The following is a 21,566-nucleotide window of genomic DNA, read 5'->3' on the forward strand; positions in this document are numbered from 1 at the left end:
GAATTAAAATATTATGTTTGAGTGCAGGCATACTTCATAAAGCAGAAATTATATATAGAGGAGAACATTCTCTTTTCCAATTCTGATGACCCTAGATGAAATATTAAATTTGAAAGACTAAACATTTCTAATATACTATGAATATTAGCTTCATCTGTCATTCAGCCCATTTATTAGGGAAATATTTCAAGAACCTATGGACATATCTAACCAAAGCATCCATTGTCTGCCCAAGGTGAAAGTATATAAATTAGGTCTTTCAAAATTACAACTACAATATTTTTAATTTTCCACATTTCATGTTTTTAATTCTACTCCCAGATGTGGCTATATTTTCAATGAAAACAAACAAGAATCTTAGAGCAATATGAAATTCTGTTTTAATTCTTTCTGAAATTAGTTTAAATCAATATTTTTCATCCAAAATGACATTTTCAGATTGTTGTTTAAGATGCTTTTATTGTGTTTTAGGGCTGGAAAAAGAAAAACTATTTGGAGCTCTTACTTAAGTTTTAGTAAAGCAATTCTATTTTACCATGTGATTATTTATTGGTAGAGTGATGCTTTTCATGCCTCAAATTATTAAAACAAAGAGCTCAACACATGGTTTCATAATTGTGACTGAAATAGTCCACAGAGTACCTAATTTCCTTTGATCCTTTATGTTGAACAGTTCAGGCCGTGGTACTTGCCTTGATAATGAGCCTCCCAAGCGTGACTTTCTTTATCCAGCTGTGGCCCCAGGTCAGGTGTACGATGCTGATGAGCAATGTCGTTTCCAGTATGGAGCAACTTCCCGCCAATGTAAATACGGGGTAAGAGGTCTTAATCCTTATGTTTAGTCATTTATATATGTTCTTTTATGACACAAATGTTTGGATAGCATTATGATGAACATAGTTTGCCTTCAGTAGCATTATTAATTTAAATATGGCTTTTGACACTGTACTTTTTCTGATATCATTTGTATGACATCTGTTTCTAAATTTCATATGAGGGATGTAGGTAGAATTTTTAATAACCTCTAATATACTTGTTCTTTAAATTTACATTGCTAACTTTGTCTTTTGAAATGCTATGATTTTTAAAAGCCCTCCCTACTCCCTTTTTCTGGTACTGTTATGATTGGGCTAAAGGGCATTTTTTCATTGGCTGTATGCCTTTACTTTAATTCATACTTGCTAGTACTGAGTCATTTCAAGTTGCTTCATCTACTGCCCACATTCCAACACAACAACAGAGCAGGAACAAGATGACATGAGCGCAAATAGTGAAACAAGGAAAATTGCTGTGGAAAAAAATGTAGGCATCATAATTTATTCTTCAAAGTCACACTGTCTATATTACAAAATATGTATAAACATCTTTTTAGATTTCATAGAGAAAGGCTACAGTGATGAATATAAGGACATGTTCATAGGAGGAACATAGTATAAGCATGTTGAATTAAAAAAAGAGAGAGAGAAAGAAAAAAAAGGACTTTAAGATGTCAAAATTTTTTTGCAAGAAAATATTCATAATAAAAAATAAGTTAAAAATGTAGTTCTTATTTCTATGCCTCTTTTTGATTCCTCTTAAAAAATCATAACTACAAAAGGAATTAAGTTTTAAAGTAGGTAATACTAAATGCAAAATAATATAGCTATTGTACTGTATCAGTTATTCCTGTGGGAATAATTGTATAAAGGAATAATAGTACAAAGGAAAGTGATTACTCTAGATTTTGGCAGCACCTTTGTGTTCTAGGTTTTTTTTTGTTTTGTTTTGTTTTCAGTGCTGGTGATTGAACCCAGGGCCCCTTGCATTTTAGGCAAGCACTTTACCACTGACCCACATCTTCATCTTTTTTGTTTTTTTATTTTGAGTCAGGTTGCCAGGTTGGCCTTGAACTTGTGATCCTCCTACCTCAGCCTCTTGAGTGACTAGTATTACAGGTGTGTGCCACCATACCAGGCTGTGCTCTAGATTTTTAAAGATTATCTATCTGCTTGTGTAGAAACTTGGGTAAAATTCTGATCTTTCCTGTCTCTTTGACTCTGACTTCTTTGTTAGCAAGTAAAATAGTTAATCTACATTTTAATTTTTCTATTGGAATTTAGGTTTTAACTCTACCTATAACTTTCCACATTAGTAAATGTACAACATCTGTGTATGTAATTTTTCTTTCTTAAATAAATTAATCTAAAAATTAACTTGAGGGGCTGAGGGTAAAGCTCAGTGGTAGAGCGCTTGCATAGCATGAGTGAGGCCCTGGGTTCTATCTCTGGCACTGCCAACAGCTGCACCCCCCCCAATAAATTAATTTAAAAATTGTTTGGTTTCCTCACTTAAAAATTGTTTGGTTTATCTCATTCATCTCAGTCTGTTTTAAAATGAGATAAATAGTAATAATAAAATTGTGTTTTCCTCTTATTGAACTTTCAGATTTTTGTGTGTTTATAAAGACTTCTGTAATAGATATAATAAAATTGGAAAATTTGGTGAAAGACATTAGCATCTTAAAAACCTATACAATTTATTGTATTTTATTATGACCCTTTCACTTTGATTTGCATAAAAATGAGGATTTCCCTAGTTTCAAATAGGAAAATACTTATGCCATTAAAAAAAAAGTGCTGTATATTACCAGTGTGGTTTCTGGAGTAATAACAGATTCTTTACAATCACTCATACCTCTTGAACTTGTACCTAAAATAATTGGTTTTACACATTTGATAGCATACAAACTCACACAGGGTTTTATCTGGTGAATCCCTAAGGTTTTAAACAATTCTAAATACTAAATACTGCTTTAAAAATAATAGAAGCTTTGAAAATTGGAGTCCAGTCAAATAGGCCCTAGGTTCTATCCCAAGAACCATCAAAAAAAAAAAAAATAGTCAAATAGGAAAATCATGCTTCAGATAATAGCTGAAGAGAACAATAAAGCTGACCTGATTTCAATAACTCTGAGTGTAGCATGTTGAGATAAATACTAAACATAATTGTGTAGACCTGGATGGACACTGTAGCCTTTTCAAGAGGGAGTGGAAGAATCATGAATTCATTCTCTTTCAAAAAGCAGACCTCTAATGATGTAAAGGAAGATTTTAAACAACTATAAAATGGTCCATAACTGCAGCAGTGCCCAACTTCTTATCTCTTCCATTTTGGTCATCAGGAAGTCATTGCTGGCTAGCTGTTGATTACATCTGTAGTTATGAAAAGTCTTATCTGGAGTTTGGTGAATTCTTAGTGGGTTGGATACATTTTTACACATATTAGTTATACTTACAAGTTTACATGAATTTTTTTCTATTTTATTTTACTTTGGGAAATATTTTCCATGGTTATCCTTGCATATCATCTTTTTTTCCCAAGTGCTCTTAAATTCCATAGAATAATGATGAAATTGTAATGGCTATAAACACAAAGAACAAAACAGTACAGTACAATATACAGAGTAATATAGTTGTATGTGTAGTAATCTAGAAATGATATGTAGTTTCTTATAATCACATAGTTCCTTTTTCTGAGCTACTTCAGACTGCATTGGTAAAAATCATTATTATCCAATAATATTTTGTAGATGGGGAAACTAATCCACGTTAATTACTGAATCCAAGATTTTAAAAAAATGGCCTAAATCTGGCAGTTCTTTTACTACTAGGTGTAATATTTCTGTTAAAAAGTAAAGGTTACAGATGTATTTTGTTTCGGAAGACACTTGTTTAATTTTTGTCTTTTACTAAAAGTCTTCTCATGCTCCTCATCTTGTCCCAGTCTCTTTTGGTAGAGAAGAGATCAGGACACCTTCTCTTAACTTATTCTTTAGGATCATAAATTCTCAGGTGTCTGAAACTCCAAGTCTTGTATTTGAGAGAATTTATTTTCTTTTTTCTTACATAAAAAGTTAGGGCTAGGGCTGAGATATAGCTCAGTAGGTACAATGCTTGCCTCTCATGCACAAGGCTCTAGGTTCTATCCCAAGAACCATCAAAAAAAAAAAAAAAATTAGGACTAGCCAGGTGCAGTGGCACAAATCTGTAATCCCAGCAGTTCGAGAAGCTGAGATAGGAGGATGGAGAGTTGAAAGCCAGCCTCAGCAAAAAGCAAGGCACTAAGCAACTCAGTGAGACCCTGTCTTTAAATATAATACAAAATAGGGCTAGGGATGTGGCTCAGTGGTCAAGTGCACCTGAGTTCAATCCCTGATACGCCCCCCACCTAAAAAACTAACGAAGTTAGGACTTCTTCAAGGTAAGATGCAAGTACAGACAAGCAGCATGCAAAAGCTCAGCGACCTACGAAATTATCCAGAAATATCTCCTGGCTATGTTAGCAGGTTTCTAAAGGGCCTTGGATGCTTCCTGGAAGAAAATATGCTGCAAATAAAACAGCAGTATTGGTATGTGCAGGAAATGATTTTTTTTTTTTTTTTGGCCTATTAGGAACAACCAGCTCTTTCCTATAAAACTCTATTATAGAATCTGTCATCTCATTTCTCTTCTACTTTCTGTTAGTTTCCTCTTTTTATTAGAAAATGATTATAAAAACTGAATTAACAGAAAGCATGTTGCAGTAATAACAAAAGGTTTAAACTTAGAAATTCAATCATTAGCCTATAAAAAATAGGGACTTCGGGTGATCTTTTGATTGCTTTCCAAAAAGTTCAGATTCTTTCAGAGCTGTCCCAGACTTAGCTCTTTATTTCTTTATTCTGTCACTTTAAATCATTTCCAAAACATTGTTTTCAAATACACTTAATGATTTAGTATATGCTAAGAATATTGAGTACATAATTTGCTATTAACCAGCAAGAAATGATTGTTCATCTATATATGGGTTGGAAACAGATAAATTTTATGGACATTATAGCTTTGTTTAATTTATGGGAATTTTTATTATATGTGAGGTTTATCATTGTTTACAGGGACTTGAGTTAGCCCACAATGCATAGTGTGTTGTACATTATTATAACTTACTTTAATGTAGAACTGAATTGTGTTTTATCAATTGACTGTATATCCTGAATCATAAATGGGAATATGTTATCGAATATATGCTTTCACAGTGGAACAGACTCCTTTCTAACAGAATATTTTAAGTAAAAAAAAAATCTGGAGCTGGGGATGTGGCTCAAGCAGTAGTGGGGCGCTGGGTTTGATCCTCAGCACCACATAAAAATAAAATAAAGATGTTGTGTCCACCGAAAACTAAAAAATAAATATTAAAAAATACTCTCTCTCTCTCTCTCTCTCTTTTTCTCTCTCTCTTTAAAAAAAATCTGTTCACACTATTTACTATTACCTTTGAGCTCAGGTTGGCCATTAGTAGACTTTATTCAGTTTTCTTCACTTTTTCAAGTGAGCAGCAGCCTAGATGTTCTTGTAAACTTCATATAGCAAGAGGGTATGACGAGCATGCAAAGTGCCTTTTCTTTTTCTCCACATGGCTGCATACAGTGTTTCTGTTTCCTGTGTACATCTCTGTCATCCATGATACCATTCTTTTATAACTGGTACTGCTTTAGGAGGATCTGAGTCTTCTGTACTTATGGGAGCATATTAAGATATTCCAATATCATCCTACACTTTCAACTTCAAATGCAGTTTCTCTTCAGACAGGCCTTCTTTCTTTTTTATTGGTTCTTTTTAGTTAAACATGACAGTAGAATCCATTTTGCTATATTATACAAGCATGGAATATGTTATTTTAATTAGGACCCTATTTTTGTGGGTGTACATGATGATGGAATTTGTGTAGGTATTTACATACATGTACATAGGAAAATTATGTTAGATTTATTCTACTGTCTTTACTATTTCTATCCCCCCTTCCTTCCCATAATTCCCTTTTGTCTAATCTATTCAACTTCTCTCATCTCCCCCCCTCCCACATTGTGGTTTAGCTTCCACATATCAGCAAAAACATTCAACCTTTGATTTTGGGGGGATAGGCTTATTTCACTTAGCATGATAGGTTATAGATCCATCCATTTACTGGCAAATGTCATAAAGTCATTTTTCTTTATGTCTGAGTAATATTCCATTGTGTATATATACCATACTTTCTTTATCCATTCATGTGTTGAAGGACACCTAGGTTGGCTCCATAGCTTAGCTATTGTGAATTGTGCTGCTATATATTCTTTCTTATCATTCTGTATAAAAAGCTTCTCCCAGTTACTCTTTTATATTATACTATTTATTTTGTATGTAGTACTTATTAAAATATGTATTCATTTTGCTTATTTGATTATTTGTTTGTCTTTTTTGAAGTGCTGGATATTTATTGTTAATTACTTAAATGTGATGTTCTAGATGAAGCCTTCCCTGACATCCTAACCTAAAACAGTTAAATTTGTACATGTATACACAACTCCTATGATTTTCCTTGCTTTAGTTTTTATATCAACATTTATCTCTTTCTAACATATATTTTCCCAACTACAATCTATTTTCTTTGAGAGCAGAGAAAAGTTTGTTACATTTACTGATGAATTTCCCAGCACCAGAACAGTTTCCTGGTTCATGGTAGGGGCTCAGTAAATATTTGAATGAGTGAACTGATAATTGCAATGAAGATGCAGTTTCCTTGAGGAAAGGGATTCCACCTGACTTGTTCATGCTATTTGTATAGTGAGTAGCTCAATGCCTGGCTTATACAGGAGCTCAGTAAATGTTTGTTGAATAGATGAGTGAGAAGAGTTATCTGATGAAGAGACAGTGGAGAGAAGATCTTTGTGAAGAGCCTGAGGCTGTGTTTGAAAAGCTCAGAGAAGGCTAAAAGGTTAATGCTCTTAAACAAACACCCCATAAATGAGTAAAGAAGTAGGAGCCAAATCTGATTGCCCCTTATAGGCCATGTGAAGAATTCTTGATTTAGGGCAGAGCTGTACCTAGGTGGTAGAGTGCTTTCTTAAAACACATACATACACACACACACACACACACACACACACGCGTATATTTTATATATCTATATCTATATCTATGTATGTTTTTGAATTCTAGCTTTTTATCTGAAAGAAGAATGAGAAACTATTGGAGTTTTTTTAATGAAATAGAACAGAAAAGATTATTGATATGCAGAAAATTATAGGATTATTAGGATACATTTTATTTTAGAAACAAATATAATGCTGTAATTTGGAAAAAACATTAGAAAATTAAAAGCTTTTGTAAAATTGTCAATATCCTCCTCCTTTCCTCCCCTCCCCCACAGGGCTGGGAATTGAACCTAGGCCTTGTGCATGCTGGCAAGTGTCCTATCACTGAGCTACATCCTCAGTCTCCTCCCTTTATTTTCTCTCCATCCCAACATACCCTATACAGAGAACTACAGTAGCTCTGCTACAGATAATATCCTGTGTAGCAATGCCCTTATGTTTCTAGGTAAATACAAATTCCTTCTTTTTAAGCTAGAGTGTTCTGCTTCATAACTCTGAGATGAGGTGAATTGGAGTATGTGTGTAAAGCTTTGTGGGCTCCATAATTTTGACTTTGGAATTGCAAAATCCCAGTGTATTAGAAACATAAAAGAACATATAAAGGGAAAGTACGATATAACTTTCGAAACTTTAAGACTTCTGATTAATTTTGAATCTTTCAAGGAGAAATATATTTGTGGCAAGTATTTTTTTCTTTAATAATCTCCAAAGGATTTGGTACCATATTTGTTCCATACTTTAAGTGATGAGAGATTTTTTTTAGAACCTAATCTTGGAAATGAAAGATCAAAGAAATATATTTGGATTTATTTATTGGTAAATATAGGTATATAGTTTGTATTTAGTCAAATCTACTGAAATCTCCTCATTTTTTTCACCTATAGAAACTTATCAAGTAGACCAATTTCTTATAAAACAATTATCAGATAATCATAAAATTAAAATATAGGATAGAATGGATTATTTTATCACATTAATAATTATAATGATGTTGCCACCAGGCCATGTCCACCTAATTGTAGCTCAGGGTAGTGAGTTCTCTGGGGTTTCCTTCCTCTGGACAGTACTTCATAAAGACTGATACATTTTGCCTTTCAGACTCTCGTTTTTATGTTTCCATGATTATTCACTTTTATTATTCTTTCATCACCAGTTGACTAAATTTTAAGTCATTATTGCTTTATCTTTAGGAATTATTCATATAATTGTATTTTGGCTTCATTAATCTTGTTAGGATATTGTTGGCTACCTACACAATTTTTAAAGAGATACAGATAATTTGGAGGATGCCATTAGTGAAATACTAAATAGTATTAAAGGGAAGTTTGACGAAGGCAAGTTTGAATAGTCTGTAAAAACAAACATATACACACAAAATTAAATGCTAGCCTCAAACCCATTTTCAGGTTTTGAAATACTTGTTATAGTTTGAATGCTGGTAACATGTTATCCCCCTTCCCTACAAAGAGCATTTAAAACCCCTAAATAATCTTTAATTTTTACAACTAGATGATTGTAGATTAGTTATTAGAAAGAATTTCAAGTTACTAAATATTGGAGTGTTGAACTTAGATTGGAGAATCACTTTTCTTGAGGATTTTAAGGTATGCAATGTGGTTTGATTTGGATTTAGGGAACAGAAGATATAGAACCACAATATTCTTTTGAAATCTAAACATATATGTTTATTAGGCATGTATATGACAAGAACTGGTTGCATTTTCATTTTTCCTAAATTCTGAACCAAAGTAATAGTTCTAGAATCACTTATATGCTTAAATATCAGTAGTTTTTATCCTGGGTTTGCTTCTTAAAGGTTTTATTTCTTTTTTAACCATTTAATAATCTTTTTAATTCTTTCAAATTTGTGATGTATTTATTTAATCAGAATTTTTAAATTAAGTGTTTTGGTGTTTTTTTGTTTTGTTTTGTTTTTGGTTGGTAATTTTCCTTTTTCGAATCTCTTACATTTAAATCATCTACATAATATTTAAGACAGAAATAAGGGTACAATTACCCTCTTTCTTTAGATGGCAGCTAAACACCTGGAACCAGGCCATAGGGTCACCATGTGTTCTTTTTTAGTTTTCCTTTGTGTGATCAATGATAAGTAACCTTTCTAATCACTGATGGTCCTTTGTGACCTCTTTAGGACTCTGTTCTCCCCCTTGACCATTAGGATCCTTTATTGCAAACAGCTGTTAGAGATGTTCCTGATAGGGTAATGAAGACAAAGAGAAAGTTTTATACTCACAGTCAAGGATCCAAGATGGCATAGGGATTGAGTTTCCCAAGGACAAAAGGTTTATACATGTTTCTTTTACAGATTTTACAGTTGTTTAAAATTAAAGAAAAAAACATAGACAAAAGCCATCTTGCAATAAATATGCCATTTTCTCTTTACATATTGCTTTACTTAATGATATAATCGTTGTAAAATGATTTTTATTCTTTTATGATGTTTCTCCCCTCTTGTGTAAACTGCTAATTTTAATTTTCCCTAGGTAAATCATAGGGGTTCTTGTCTCATTTTTTAGAGTTTTTTTTAACACATATAATTACTTGAAATGTATGGAGACATTGGAAAAATTAATCCTAATTTCTTTGATTGTACTGAAATGGTCTTTGTAAAATAATCAATCATTCAATATTGATCAAAGTGGCCCTAGTTCAGAGGAGTTATTTCTGTATACCAGATACATTATTTTATATTAGATCATCATTATAAACTTTATTCTCTAAACTTATTCTTATTTATATTGGTATTTTAATTATTGTCAATGTTTGCAAATATTGTCATTCACCTAAAAAATCAGACTAGAAACTTTGGGAGTTGTTATTAAAATGTTGAATAGGTAGAAAAAATGTTAATTTTTTTTGTTTCTTGAATAGCCACAGAATATTTTTGTGGATTATGTTAACAGTACCTTTTTAAAATCCAAAGGCAAGTGATGATGTTACATTCAAAAGTTCAAATATAATGTTAAAGTTGATGCCTAACCTCATGTAATATGCAAATAAGTGATGAATTATAAGTAATCATCATAATTTGAAGCTATAATCCTTTAAAATAAAGGAAAAGGACAGGAGATATTATAAATATTTAGTGATTATTTTATATTAGAATACAAGTAAAGCTTTATTAATCAGTTTTGACCAGTAATTTTATTCAATCTAATATGTATAAAAGGCATGGGAAAGGAGCTTAGTTGTGAGGAGAATCTTATCCAGAGCTCATATCAAAGCTGGGTCAAATCTAGTTTTAGTTGAAATTGAAGCAAATTGTTAATTTTTCCTGAAACTATGTTAGTTTCTCATAATTTCCAAAAGTTTTGTAAAGTGAACTTCTTGAATGGAGGAGTCATCTTGTGTTGGAAACCATAACATGGGGGGGGGTGATGATTAAATGAGACAAAAATATGAATATACCTTGTATAGTAGTTAACAGCATACACTGAAAAGGTATTACTTCCTTTATTTTCTTCCTGCCTACAAAATCCCTGCCAGGTGGTCATGAAGTGCTAGAAAATCTCCACCGATAAGGATTCCGCATTAGTTCATCGTTGTTCATCTCTGACTTTTGGAAGATTATTCTGAGTATTGAACTGAAATCTGCTCCCCTGACTTCTAGGCTGATGTGTACGTTTTTACAATCATGTATAAAATTGATTTTCTTAAAGTCTGAGAAAAGAGTTCCAGTTTCAAAAACATGACAAACAGTAAACGCAATCATTCCTTCAGGCACAAAAACAAATAAGATAGATAAAATAACACTAACAAACATAATTAAATTCAGTCCATTTAACTACAGCATGAGAAGAAATGCATGAACAATTGACAAAATGAAGCCAAGATACATAAGTCTCACTTTTTTTGTATGTGGTTATTTTCTAGTACACTAATGATTTGAAATTATCAAACAAGCATTCTCACAACTTAAGAGAAAGACCATAGCAATATATAGACTCAGAAGATAATTTAAATTTTTTGTTTTCTCCTTTCTTTATTGAACAAAGTAGATGGCTTAATGGTGTCATTTCTAAAATGCCCAGCTCTCTGTCAGAGACATGAGGACAGGTGCAGACACTGTGAAAAGACATCACTTTTGTGTTATTTTTTAAAAGTTGGTTGAACTGTGCAGATACATTAATGGGGAAAAATGACTCCCATAAGAAATGGAGCCCGGGCTGGGGATGTGGCTCAAGTGGTAGCGCACTCGCCTGGCATGCGTGCGGCCAGGGTTCAATCCTCAGCACCACATACAAAGATGTTGTGTCCGCCGAAAACTAAAAAATAAATATTAAAAAAAAATTCTCTCTCTCTCTCTCTCTCTCTCTCTTTAAAAAAAAAAAAAAGAAAGAAAGAAAGAAATGGAGCCCTAGGATTGTGCCTCACATAAGAACAAAAGAAAAGACTTTGTACGGACAACATAGTGTTGACCAAATAAGTCAACATGAAAACCTTGGGATATATGATATAAGCAAATGTATGTGACTATACTTCTACAGAAGATGCTGAAGTAACAATAAAAAATTTTTCACTGAAGCTAATCTGGAATAAAAAATAATAAATGAGGAAACAATCTACCATGAAATTGACAATTAATGCCCAAGATTTAAAAAAAAAATTTGAAAAAGAGAACAAGAGCCAAGGTGGCTAAAATGAGAAGGTAAAAAAGGTCCAAAATTAACTGAATAGGATCTTCAAAATAAAAACAAAAACAAACAAAGAATGGAAAGTCTAGGAAAGAGATACATTAAAAAAAAATCAGAGTCAAAGGAAAATACAAATCTTCATAGCATGAGTCCAAGTAGATTAAAACAAAATACTTAGATATGTGGCAAAACAGCACAAAAGGAATTCTTTTTTATTTTTATTTTTTTTATTTTATTTTTTTCATCTTTCATACATTTGATTCAAGTGAGTTTTGCACTTCCATTTTTATACCAAATACAAATTGCAGAATCACATCAGTTACACATTCACAATGTTTACATAATGCCATATTAGTGACTGTTGTATTCTGCTGCAAAAGGAATTCTTGAAAGCACCTGGAAAGACTCCTACAAAAGACAGCTGCTAGACTAACAGGTCTGGCCCCTGTGGAGGTCAGATGACAATGGACTTAATACTTTTAAAGGCTGAGGTAAGAATAATGTTACCTTGGAATTGGATATTCAATTAAAATATTGTCCAAATGAAGATAAATAAATTTACTTTCAGAAAAATAAGAAAAAAATATCCCTTGCTAAAACATTATAAAGAATGTATGTCAAGAAGTAATTGTTTTCAGAAGATAATTGTAGGCATTAAAAAACAATTTTTATTAAAGGCATTGGTAGACACAGATGTATCTAAATAAACATTGGCTAACAAGTCTTGGACAAGTGGGTGGTTCACAAACTTTTAGGTTTTTATAGACAAGGAAAATTTCTCTAAAAAAACTGGCACACCAAAATGGGGATGCCAACTTTTAACTTTGCCAAAAAGGAACATTTTATAAAGGCTGTCCTAAGGAAACAGACCCTGTCCTCAGCAATCTTACTTACAATCTACTGTAATATCTAAAGAGTAAAAGGAATAAAACTTCATTAAAGCCCATTAGAATAAAAAATTTAGTGACATGAAATATAAGGATTATATTGATATCATTCTTCTAATTTTGTAATAGAAATTAAGAAATTTATCATAAAGCAAACCAATCCATGGTTACATGTCTGACTATACCCTCTCTAACTTTTCTCCCTGGTTCCTATGAATTTTAAGTGGTAGTATTTTTTCATAACATTAATGTAGTGATGGGTGCATAGTAGATTCTCAATAAATATTCTTAAATGAAAGGGGCAAATTGCTATTACTTTTGCATTATCTGGCAACCCTCCTAAGTGGTTAGAAGTTGACTCCATGATATTAAGATTCCATTTCAAATTTCCACTGCCACATAACAAAAATGACTCTTAGTGGAGCTGTTGATAACTTCTCTGTCCTTCCTTAACCCATCATCATGCCCCATAGAATTGAGAATTTGTAACAATGTGTTAAACTCAAAGGTCAGCACAGCACCAAATTTCCCCTAGAGAGTCTTCCCAAAATACAGTTTAGAATTATAAAGGGGACCCTAACACACAATGATTTTTTAGTTCATAAAGGTCATGAAATTAGTCTTAATCTTATCTTTTTCTGTCAGGAATCACAAATATGTGAAAGAAAACTATGTTTTAAAGCTAAACCGAAGGTGGTGAGTAAAAAAAAAAAAAAGAAAAGAAGATATCATTACTTCCTACTATCTGTACTCACCTCTGCATTTTATTTAGGGAAATTGATCTACCTGCGACTTTGGTTTTTATAAATATTTTCCAAGAGGCAAAAAATTTCAACTTGCATTTAACTATTAGAACTTGGAACTTGTATCAGGGTGCTTATTCAGCAACTTATATGCAAGTGAAAAGAAATTGATCTATCTATGTAAATATATCATGTACATTCCAGAATTCAGCAGTTTAGAGGAAGAAGGACATTCTGAAAGTGTGAAGTTGTTCTTAATGAAATGAATGAATTTATCTTGCTTTTTATTATTCAAGAGAGCATCATTTGTTGCTTTTCTTTTTTCTAAACATGGAAATCTTCCTAAATCTTTCTTACTGAAGCTGAGATTCCAGTTGTGAGATCTATTTGAAAACTCTTTAGCTCCTTCTCTGTGACTAGTTTAACATCTTGAGTTAGACTTCCAGTGTCATGCTTTATTTAGTGATCTATAAGAAGTTAATGCTCTAGCAAAATTCTAACCTTCAGGAACTCACAAAGGTAACAAACTTCTGTTGGACTACTTCAAAAGGCATCATTCTCTTAGCATTAAGAGGGCTTTTTCCTGAATCTCGAAATTTAGGTTTTGAAAAAAATTTCTAAAGCACTTGCCATTTTGGGTAGAGATTTCCAAGATACTTTTGAAAACTAAATTGTATGTTTTTTGAGAGATGCTGTGAGTATAGTCCTTTTCAATAATAGAATTTTCATTGCCTAATTCTGTGTAAAATAAACTTTAGATTTGTTTTACTTTGTCAAAGTAAGATTTAGGCCAAATAAGGATCATAAGAGATCAGAAGTCTTGTTTAGAAACAAATTTATGAATGAAACAATTTCATGATCCGTATATGTATTCTGTTCTATTAATGCTTCTCTGTTTTTGTGAATTCATTGTTTTTTGAATTTGGATAAACTTTTGCTACATGGGGCAGTATTTTAAAGCCACTTAAATATTACTCCTATTGCTTTTTAAATATTAACTAAATATATTTAGGAACATAAAACTGTGTTCTTAAAATTGTGTTTTGAGAGTTAAAAATTAGCAAAAGGATTACGTATTGCTTATTAATTTGTCTCTGTATCCAGATTATCATATTTTTATTGCAAACACATTATACTACATAGTTCCTGTTTAAATTAAAAACTTGTTATATCAACAGTGATGCTACTTGATGATTATATATAAAAGAAACTGAAATTTTTTAGTATTTTTTTCTAAAACAATCTGGTTTGAACTGTTAGTTACAACACTTACTCAGGGATCATGTTTATATGCTTATTTTAGAATCTGATAAATCAACATAGCACAAACAAAATGAAGTATTTTTTAAATGTATGAGGACACAATGCCTTTATTTTTATTTATTTATTTTTATGTGGTGCATAGGATCGAACCCAGTGCCTCATCTGCACTAAGAGAGTACTCTATTACTAAGCCACAACCCCAGCCACCAAATGAAGTATTTTATATTGATAATGTTAGAACAGGTATTGTAAATCTATACTGAGGTAATGAGAAGATAAATCATAATAAATTAGATCTGATAGCATCAAGGGGGAACCTGTATACTTCAAGGGAGTTTTCTGAAAAAGATTACGAGTTCAATTTTAATGAGACTTTGAGGGAATTGACCTTCTTAGCAGTCCCAATTGGTTCCTAAAACTTAGGCACCAAGGTACAAATGCTCTCTTCATAGAAAATTCTGACAGCTTCAAGTAGCATCTGAAACATGCTATAAATGGCAGCATTTGTTCAAAACGAGGTATTCTTTTCATGGAGGTAGACAACATTGACAGACTGAAAATAGCATTTCTAAATTGCTCTTATCTGAACTTTAGAAATTATTCCAACATACATCATATTACTTCACATATATTAAATTTGTATCCATCTCATGATATGTGTGTGTCCCTTTGTCATTTTAAAGTTGTCTTTGTTTGCCTATTACAGTAAGTCTAGGAAGTCATTTCCCTTGCAATACTTTATTAGTAATTGGTAAGTTTGTGCTATTGTATGTTCTTGTATGAGTGTAATAAACATGGATTTCCTTTCTTTATTATTATGAGTCTTCTGTATTAATGAAATTGTTGTGCATGTTGTGAAAAGATCCTAATCAGTATTAAAAGCTAAGACATAATTTATCCACTAAAATGAGAATAATAAAGACAAATGTTTAAGTGATTCTGCGAAAAGGGTAACCCATCTTATATAAGATCCTGTCTCTGATGCTTCGACAGCAGCAAGAGACCTAGGTTCTCTTTTCTATAATACTGAATGTGAGTGTGTTTTATGGAACAATTGGCCACAATTTTAATCTCTATTTCTGATCAACTTGCTTTGCCTTCTTTCCTAGGAAGTGTGTAGAGAGCTCTGGTGCCTCAGCAAAAGCAACCGCTGTGTCACCAACAGTATTCCAGCAGCTGAGGGGACGCTCTGTCAAACGGGGAATATTGAAAAGGGGGTAAGCTTAAGTGATTTTCTAGCTGTTTCATATGTAGATTATTAGCTGGTAAATTTTGATGATAATAATCAATCAATCATTAGAAAATCTTGTAATTTAAAATGCACTTTAAAATATTAAATTCCTAGCTCAGTAGTTAATTGATATCAGCAAATATTCATCTTTTAGGAATTGCAATGCGTAACTATTTTCTGTGTCAATTTTACCTGTTTGTATGAGTTCTATTTGTGTCAAAAAAATCTTATATAATTTTTTTCTGGTAAATAATTCCTAGGAAAAAATTACATGACCCCAAAATAGATTTCATAGACTAATTAAAGTCACTTTTACATTGTAGTATAAGCAAAGGGACTTAGTCAAATAATTTATTGAGCACAGAAATCAGAGCTAAATAATTTTAGTTCCATCAGTTTAATTTTTTAAATGTCATTAAGAATTGTTCAAATAGACAAGAATAGTTGTATGCTACTCCTGAAATTCTTAGAAATTGTTATGTATCTAAATTCTAGAATTTATTGCTATGGACTGAATTTACAATAATAACTACTACTTGTCATCTGTTCTCAGTTCTGAATTCTTGCATGTTAGCTGGGCTACTTTCAACAAAGGTTACACTGAATTTCAGCTTGCAATGGGATGTTTAAATAAAAAGAATGAAAGCTTTTGGGCAGCTGTCACAGTGTATTAATTCTTGTTGATGGCTTCATTCAGGACCCATGACCTTTTTCATTGCTGGGTTTGGAAATGTTGGTAAATTATGCTAAATATATGAATTGATAGGGTCATTTAAAAAGGATTATGGGTTTTTTTTTCAGAATTTGTAAGTAGCCAATAAAAATACAGAGACCTTCTCACACTACCAAAAATTTCTTCTTTTTTTTTTTCACTGAAGTAATAGAAAATATTGGGAACTGCTTTCTTAAAACAACAGCCTAGGTTTATTTTGGAACCAACAATTCTTGTCAATGACAAGTAGCAATTTATATCAATCTGTACTTAGAAGAAATACTCAATTGTAAAGGGGCAATCACACATTGAGAATCTGTTTATCTGTCATTGATAATTATTCTAGTGACTAGTCCCTGGGTTATAGTTTCTATTCACCTAGAATGATACTATCACTATCACTATCACTATTTACTTCCAATTTCGATGTATATTTTTAACCCAAAGCAAAAAGAATTTTTGCTTTTAAACACCTCAAAGCCCTTCTAGAAGCATTCTATATATTATATAATCACTTCAGTAATTAAACCATAAATAATGGCTATTTGGAACACAAGGTTCAACCTCCACATTTATATTGAAAACACATACTTAATGACTTGTTTGTGCTTAATAGAAGGGCCCTTAAATCTCAGACCTTACAGCTATCTGCATATATATGAAAAAGTTGGCATATTTCTTAGAAATTATGATTTTGAGGAATACTTAGCTCAACTAATATTAAAGCTAACAGTATTGAATTTAAATTTAGAAAATCAAATAGAAGGGAAATTTAATTTACCCTGTCTCTGCCTCTAATTTTACTTTATCTTCCAGTGAGAAATTTTGCTTAGGAAAAAGTTATTTTTTGTTGTTACAGGAATAAAGTGGTTCACTAAGCCTGAGATAGGTGGTGACATGTTTATTGTTGCTGAATGCAGAAATTTAATTTACCCTGTCACTCCTAACATACCTCCAAAGAACAACTTGGGCTCCCTAAAAAAACTATTTGAGGGCCTTGTAGGTTTGTGTGTCAAAGCATCTTTTTTTTTTTTTGTATCAGATTTTGTCCAGGGGCACTTAACCACTGAGCCACATCCCTAGCGCTTTTTTATATTTTATTGAGAGACAGGATCTTGCTAAACTGCTCAGAGCAATACATCATTTTTACTCACAACCCAACACTGTACTATTATAAGGTCAATACATTGGACATCACCATCTAAAATTAATCTACAAAACAAATCTGAGTCATTCTTCCCAAAACATTCAGGTAGGCAGTTTTAGGAATGATAGGAACAAGTCTTAGAATAAATGAACCTATGGAAAAAAAAAATACAAACGTAGATTCCTAGAAAGAATAGAGGAAAAAGAAGACCCTCAAAGCATCCATAAAAACTGAATTTATGCAGGACATATACCTGTGATCTCAGCAGCTCGGGAAGCTGAGACAGCAGGAATGGGGTTCAAAGCCAACTTCAGCAAAAACGAGGTGCTAAGCAACTCAGTAGACCCTGTCTCTAAATAAAATACAGAATAGGGCTGGGATGAGGCTCGATGGTTGAGTGCCCCTGAGTTCAATCCCTGGTACAAAAATAAAACAAAAGAGAACAAAACATTGAAAAACTAAATTTATGAAGGGCTTTCAGAGAACTGAATCTATCTATATTAATAAAAAGAACTAGACACATGAGCTGAACTTTTATTTTTATTAACTGAATTTACTGTTATTTTCTATATGAATTTTTATTGTTTAGTTCTTATTATATCTTTTCTTAAGAGAAAGAAGCATATTTATTGTTGCTGAATGCAGATTTTACACTTATTACTATGAAGTTTAAACCAGAATTTAGAATTTTGACTTAAACACATGAGAAGAGCTAGTGACACTATCAAACTGGAATTTTCAATTGATTTGATCAACTCTGTGTGGTTAATCTGTGAACCTGTCATCTAAAAATAGTTGGCGGGCTGGGGATGTGGCTCAAGTGGTAGCGCGCTCGCCTGGCATGCGTGTGGCCCGGGTTCGATCCTCAGCACCACATACAGACAAAGATGTTGTGTCCGCCAAATACTAAAAAATAAATATTAAAAATTCTCTCTCTCTCCCTCTTTCTCACTCTCTCCCACTCTTTCTTTAAAAAAAAAATAAATAAAAATAGTTGGCATTCCCAGTAACAATAATGGCAATGGTAATAAATATTTTTAAAGTACTTACACTATGCCAGACACATATCACTAGGTGCTTCACAACCATTTATCTGTTTAAGGTTAACAAAAATCCTATAAGTTAGGTACTGTTTTAACTCTGTTTTACAGATGAGAAAAGTAAGACTTGAGAGTCCAAATTATACTACTATTTACCAGCATAGCTGAGATTCCAGCCCAGGTTTTCTGATTTGGGAGTTAAAATCTTTACCCCTCTATACTGCCTCTAATTTTACTTTATCTTCCAGTGAGAAATTTTGCATAGGAAAAAGTTATTTTTTGTTGTCACAGGAATAAAGTGGTTCTCTAAGCCTGAGATAGGTGGTGACAGTATATTTTTATCCTTTAATACTAAATGGATTTTTAATTTTTCTATTGGTAACAGTTTCTTAACTGAGTAGGCACAATAAAAAGGCAGTATGGGTAAAACATTGAGCTAAAAATATATGATAGTGTGACAATTGGAAAAATAGTGGAATCTTTAAAATAAGAGAAAACTGATTTCAACATATTTTATAGTGATATTGTGAAGATGGATTGAGATAATATATCAATGAGCTTTTTGTGATTTTCCTTTGAGGGAAGATGGTATCTATTGCTAAATTATCATCATACTTTTCATTATAATTTGCTAACCTTAAATGATGATGGGCAGACAATTCTGTGCCAGACCCTCTCAACTAGTAGCAATGAGAATCAGAGTATAAGGATTAGTTTATCTCTCAGAGACATAAGTGGAATATCTACAGCCTCTGATCTTAACTGAGTTTCGAAACTGCTTTCTTTAGAAGAGATGAGAAAGAACCTACACCCTGTCTAGCCAGAAGAATAAAACCAAAGTTGCTCATAGTTTTCTGAATAAATCTTAAAAAGGGAGGGGGTAGAAATATTGCTTGAGTGATAGCATAGACATATCCAGAGGAGTGGATGCATGATGATCTCGTCAAATTCTGGCTGCAAAAATATGGGATCCCTGCCCGGGGGCGCAGTTCCACAAATGTTCCATGTAAGTATGGGAACTGTTCCATGCACATTTAGCAGATGGAGTAAGAAATATGGCCAAAAAATTAAAAACTGATCTTTGCGTGAGTCCTGGGGGGTCTGACATCGCTATTACAGCCATTGGATGTTTGCCTGAATAAGCCATTCAAGGATTGAATAAGAACCATATGGTCTGAATGGATGTGCTCAGGGACAGTAGCATTAACCAAAGGAGGAAATTTGATGAGCCCAGACGGTGCGCTGGTACTGTGTGTCCATGGGTCAGTCTCCTACAAATCAATCAATATAACTTTCAGCCAGAGAACTTTTCTTGGGTATAGCATCAGTAATAGCCCTTGGACAGGAATCAGAGGGATGCCATATTGGATGAAATAGTAAATAAGGATTTAGATTGTAAAAACTTCAGTAGTAGTGTTGGCATTGTTACCAAACAGGATATTAAGGATAATCAAAGCCCAATCCTTGTAATCCCTGCTGGTGACCACAAAGAAGATTTCAAATACTTGGTTTATTGCCAAAAGATAGATTTAATGATTCTATAAGACCCAATTAGAGATATAGCCCAGCATTTGGGCTTACATATAAGTGACATTGATTCTTAATATCTTTGCATGGGTAACATAGGAGTGGATTAGAATGGGATTATTACATGGACTTCTAAAGCGCTAGATATAAAATAGCACATTTGTAGTCTTAGACCTTAATTCACTTAGAGTAGAATATAATATGTTTTGACTGGACGCCTAACTATAAACACAGGAAGTGAAGAAAGAGTAGCTCTTCCATTTGCTTTATAAATTTAAATAGTATGGGATGACAAGTTCTGATTTAGAATTTGGGCTGAATTGTAGCTTGAACATTCCCACACCTGCATAATGGAAAGATAAGGCTTTTAATAGTGTAGTGCTCCAGCCCTCAGTACTCTGTCTTGGAAAGAATGTTCTGTATTGAATCACCAATATCATTTCCTTTAAAACCTTAGGATTTCCTTAGAGGTCTGTCATTCCAGATGCTGACTGGACCCAGTTCTGGCTATTATAAGATATACCTTAATCACCTCCTAAAATGGTTCTAGTTTTAAAAAGTTATTTAAAAATACTATGTATACCTTAATTTTTTTTGGTAAAATTCTGACCAATTCTCAAAGGTAGATGGTTAAATTTATAATATATCTTGCTTAAAGTCAGTTTTTTTTGTATAGCTCATGAAATTTAGTAACCCAATAGCAAGAGATGTTGTTTAGTAATGAAAGGTGTTTCTTAAGAAGCTTTTCAAAGCTTCAGTGGAATGTGCTATTTTTCTAGATAGTGTTTAAAACACATTTATTTAATTTAGATGGAATGTGAAAAGTAAGGATAAACAACATGAGATTTTATTCTTGGAATGCATTAGTTTCATTTCTTTCACCTTTGTGAATTTGGTTAAACACACCTGAATTAGCAAAAGGAAGGCCAAATTTATCCAATTTGTCTGCATAATTTACACTGAAGTGATAAGACTATTATTTAGAACAGTCCAAAATTACTAGATTAGATATTACCTTTGAGAACAAAGATTAGAAACTGGTTTGCATCTGCATATTTAACTTTCCTAGTTAAAAAAATGAAATAAGACTATCCTTTTGGAAATAGAGCTTTTACAGGTATGGCAACTCCATGTAAAAGAAAGAATAAAAATAGATGATAGGACTCAAAAACTTTACCTTTCTCTACTTAATAGGATTTATATACTTCAGTTGATTCGTTAGTATAATCTAATTATTGTATTCATGATTTACATACATTAAAAATTTTATATTGATTAATGAAACATCTAGTAAAGTAGCTCAAATCTTATGTGAGAATTCCAAGGAGATTTTGTTCCCATAAATAGAAAGAGGGAAAACAAAACAAAATTCAAAAGCATACTTCTGCCAGAGATCAAAATCAAACAAGTTGTTTGATTGATTTTAACTT

At 32.4% G+C, this 21,566-nt stretch overlaps 1 protein-coding gene across 1 annotated transcript in view; it reads left to right on the forward strand.

Annotated features, from left to right (window-relative positions):
- Adamts6 (ADAM metallopeptidase with thrombospondin type 1 motif 6) overlaps positions 1-21,566 on the forward strand; it is a 270,679-nt gene that overhangs the window by 147,478 nt on the left and 101,635 nt on the right. Inside the window, exons 10-11 of the mRNA XM_076856114.1 lie at positions 674-815; positions 15,589-15,696. Of these exons, the coding sequence (XP_076712229.1) occupies positions 674-815; positions 15,589-15,696 (250 nt within the window). The remainder of the gene's footprint in view (positions 1-673; positions 816-15,588; positions 15,697-21,566) is intronic.

This window comes from Callospermophilus lateralis, chromosome 5 (assembly GCF_048772815.1).
Source record: "Callospermophilus lateralis isolate mCalLat2 chromosome 5, mCalLat2.hap1, whole genome shotgun sequence".
Classification (NCBI taxonomy): domain Eukaryota; kingdom Metazoa; phylum Chordata; class Mammalia; order Rodentia; family Sciuridae; genus Callospermophilus; species Callospermophilus lateralis.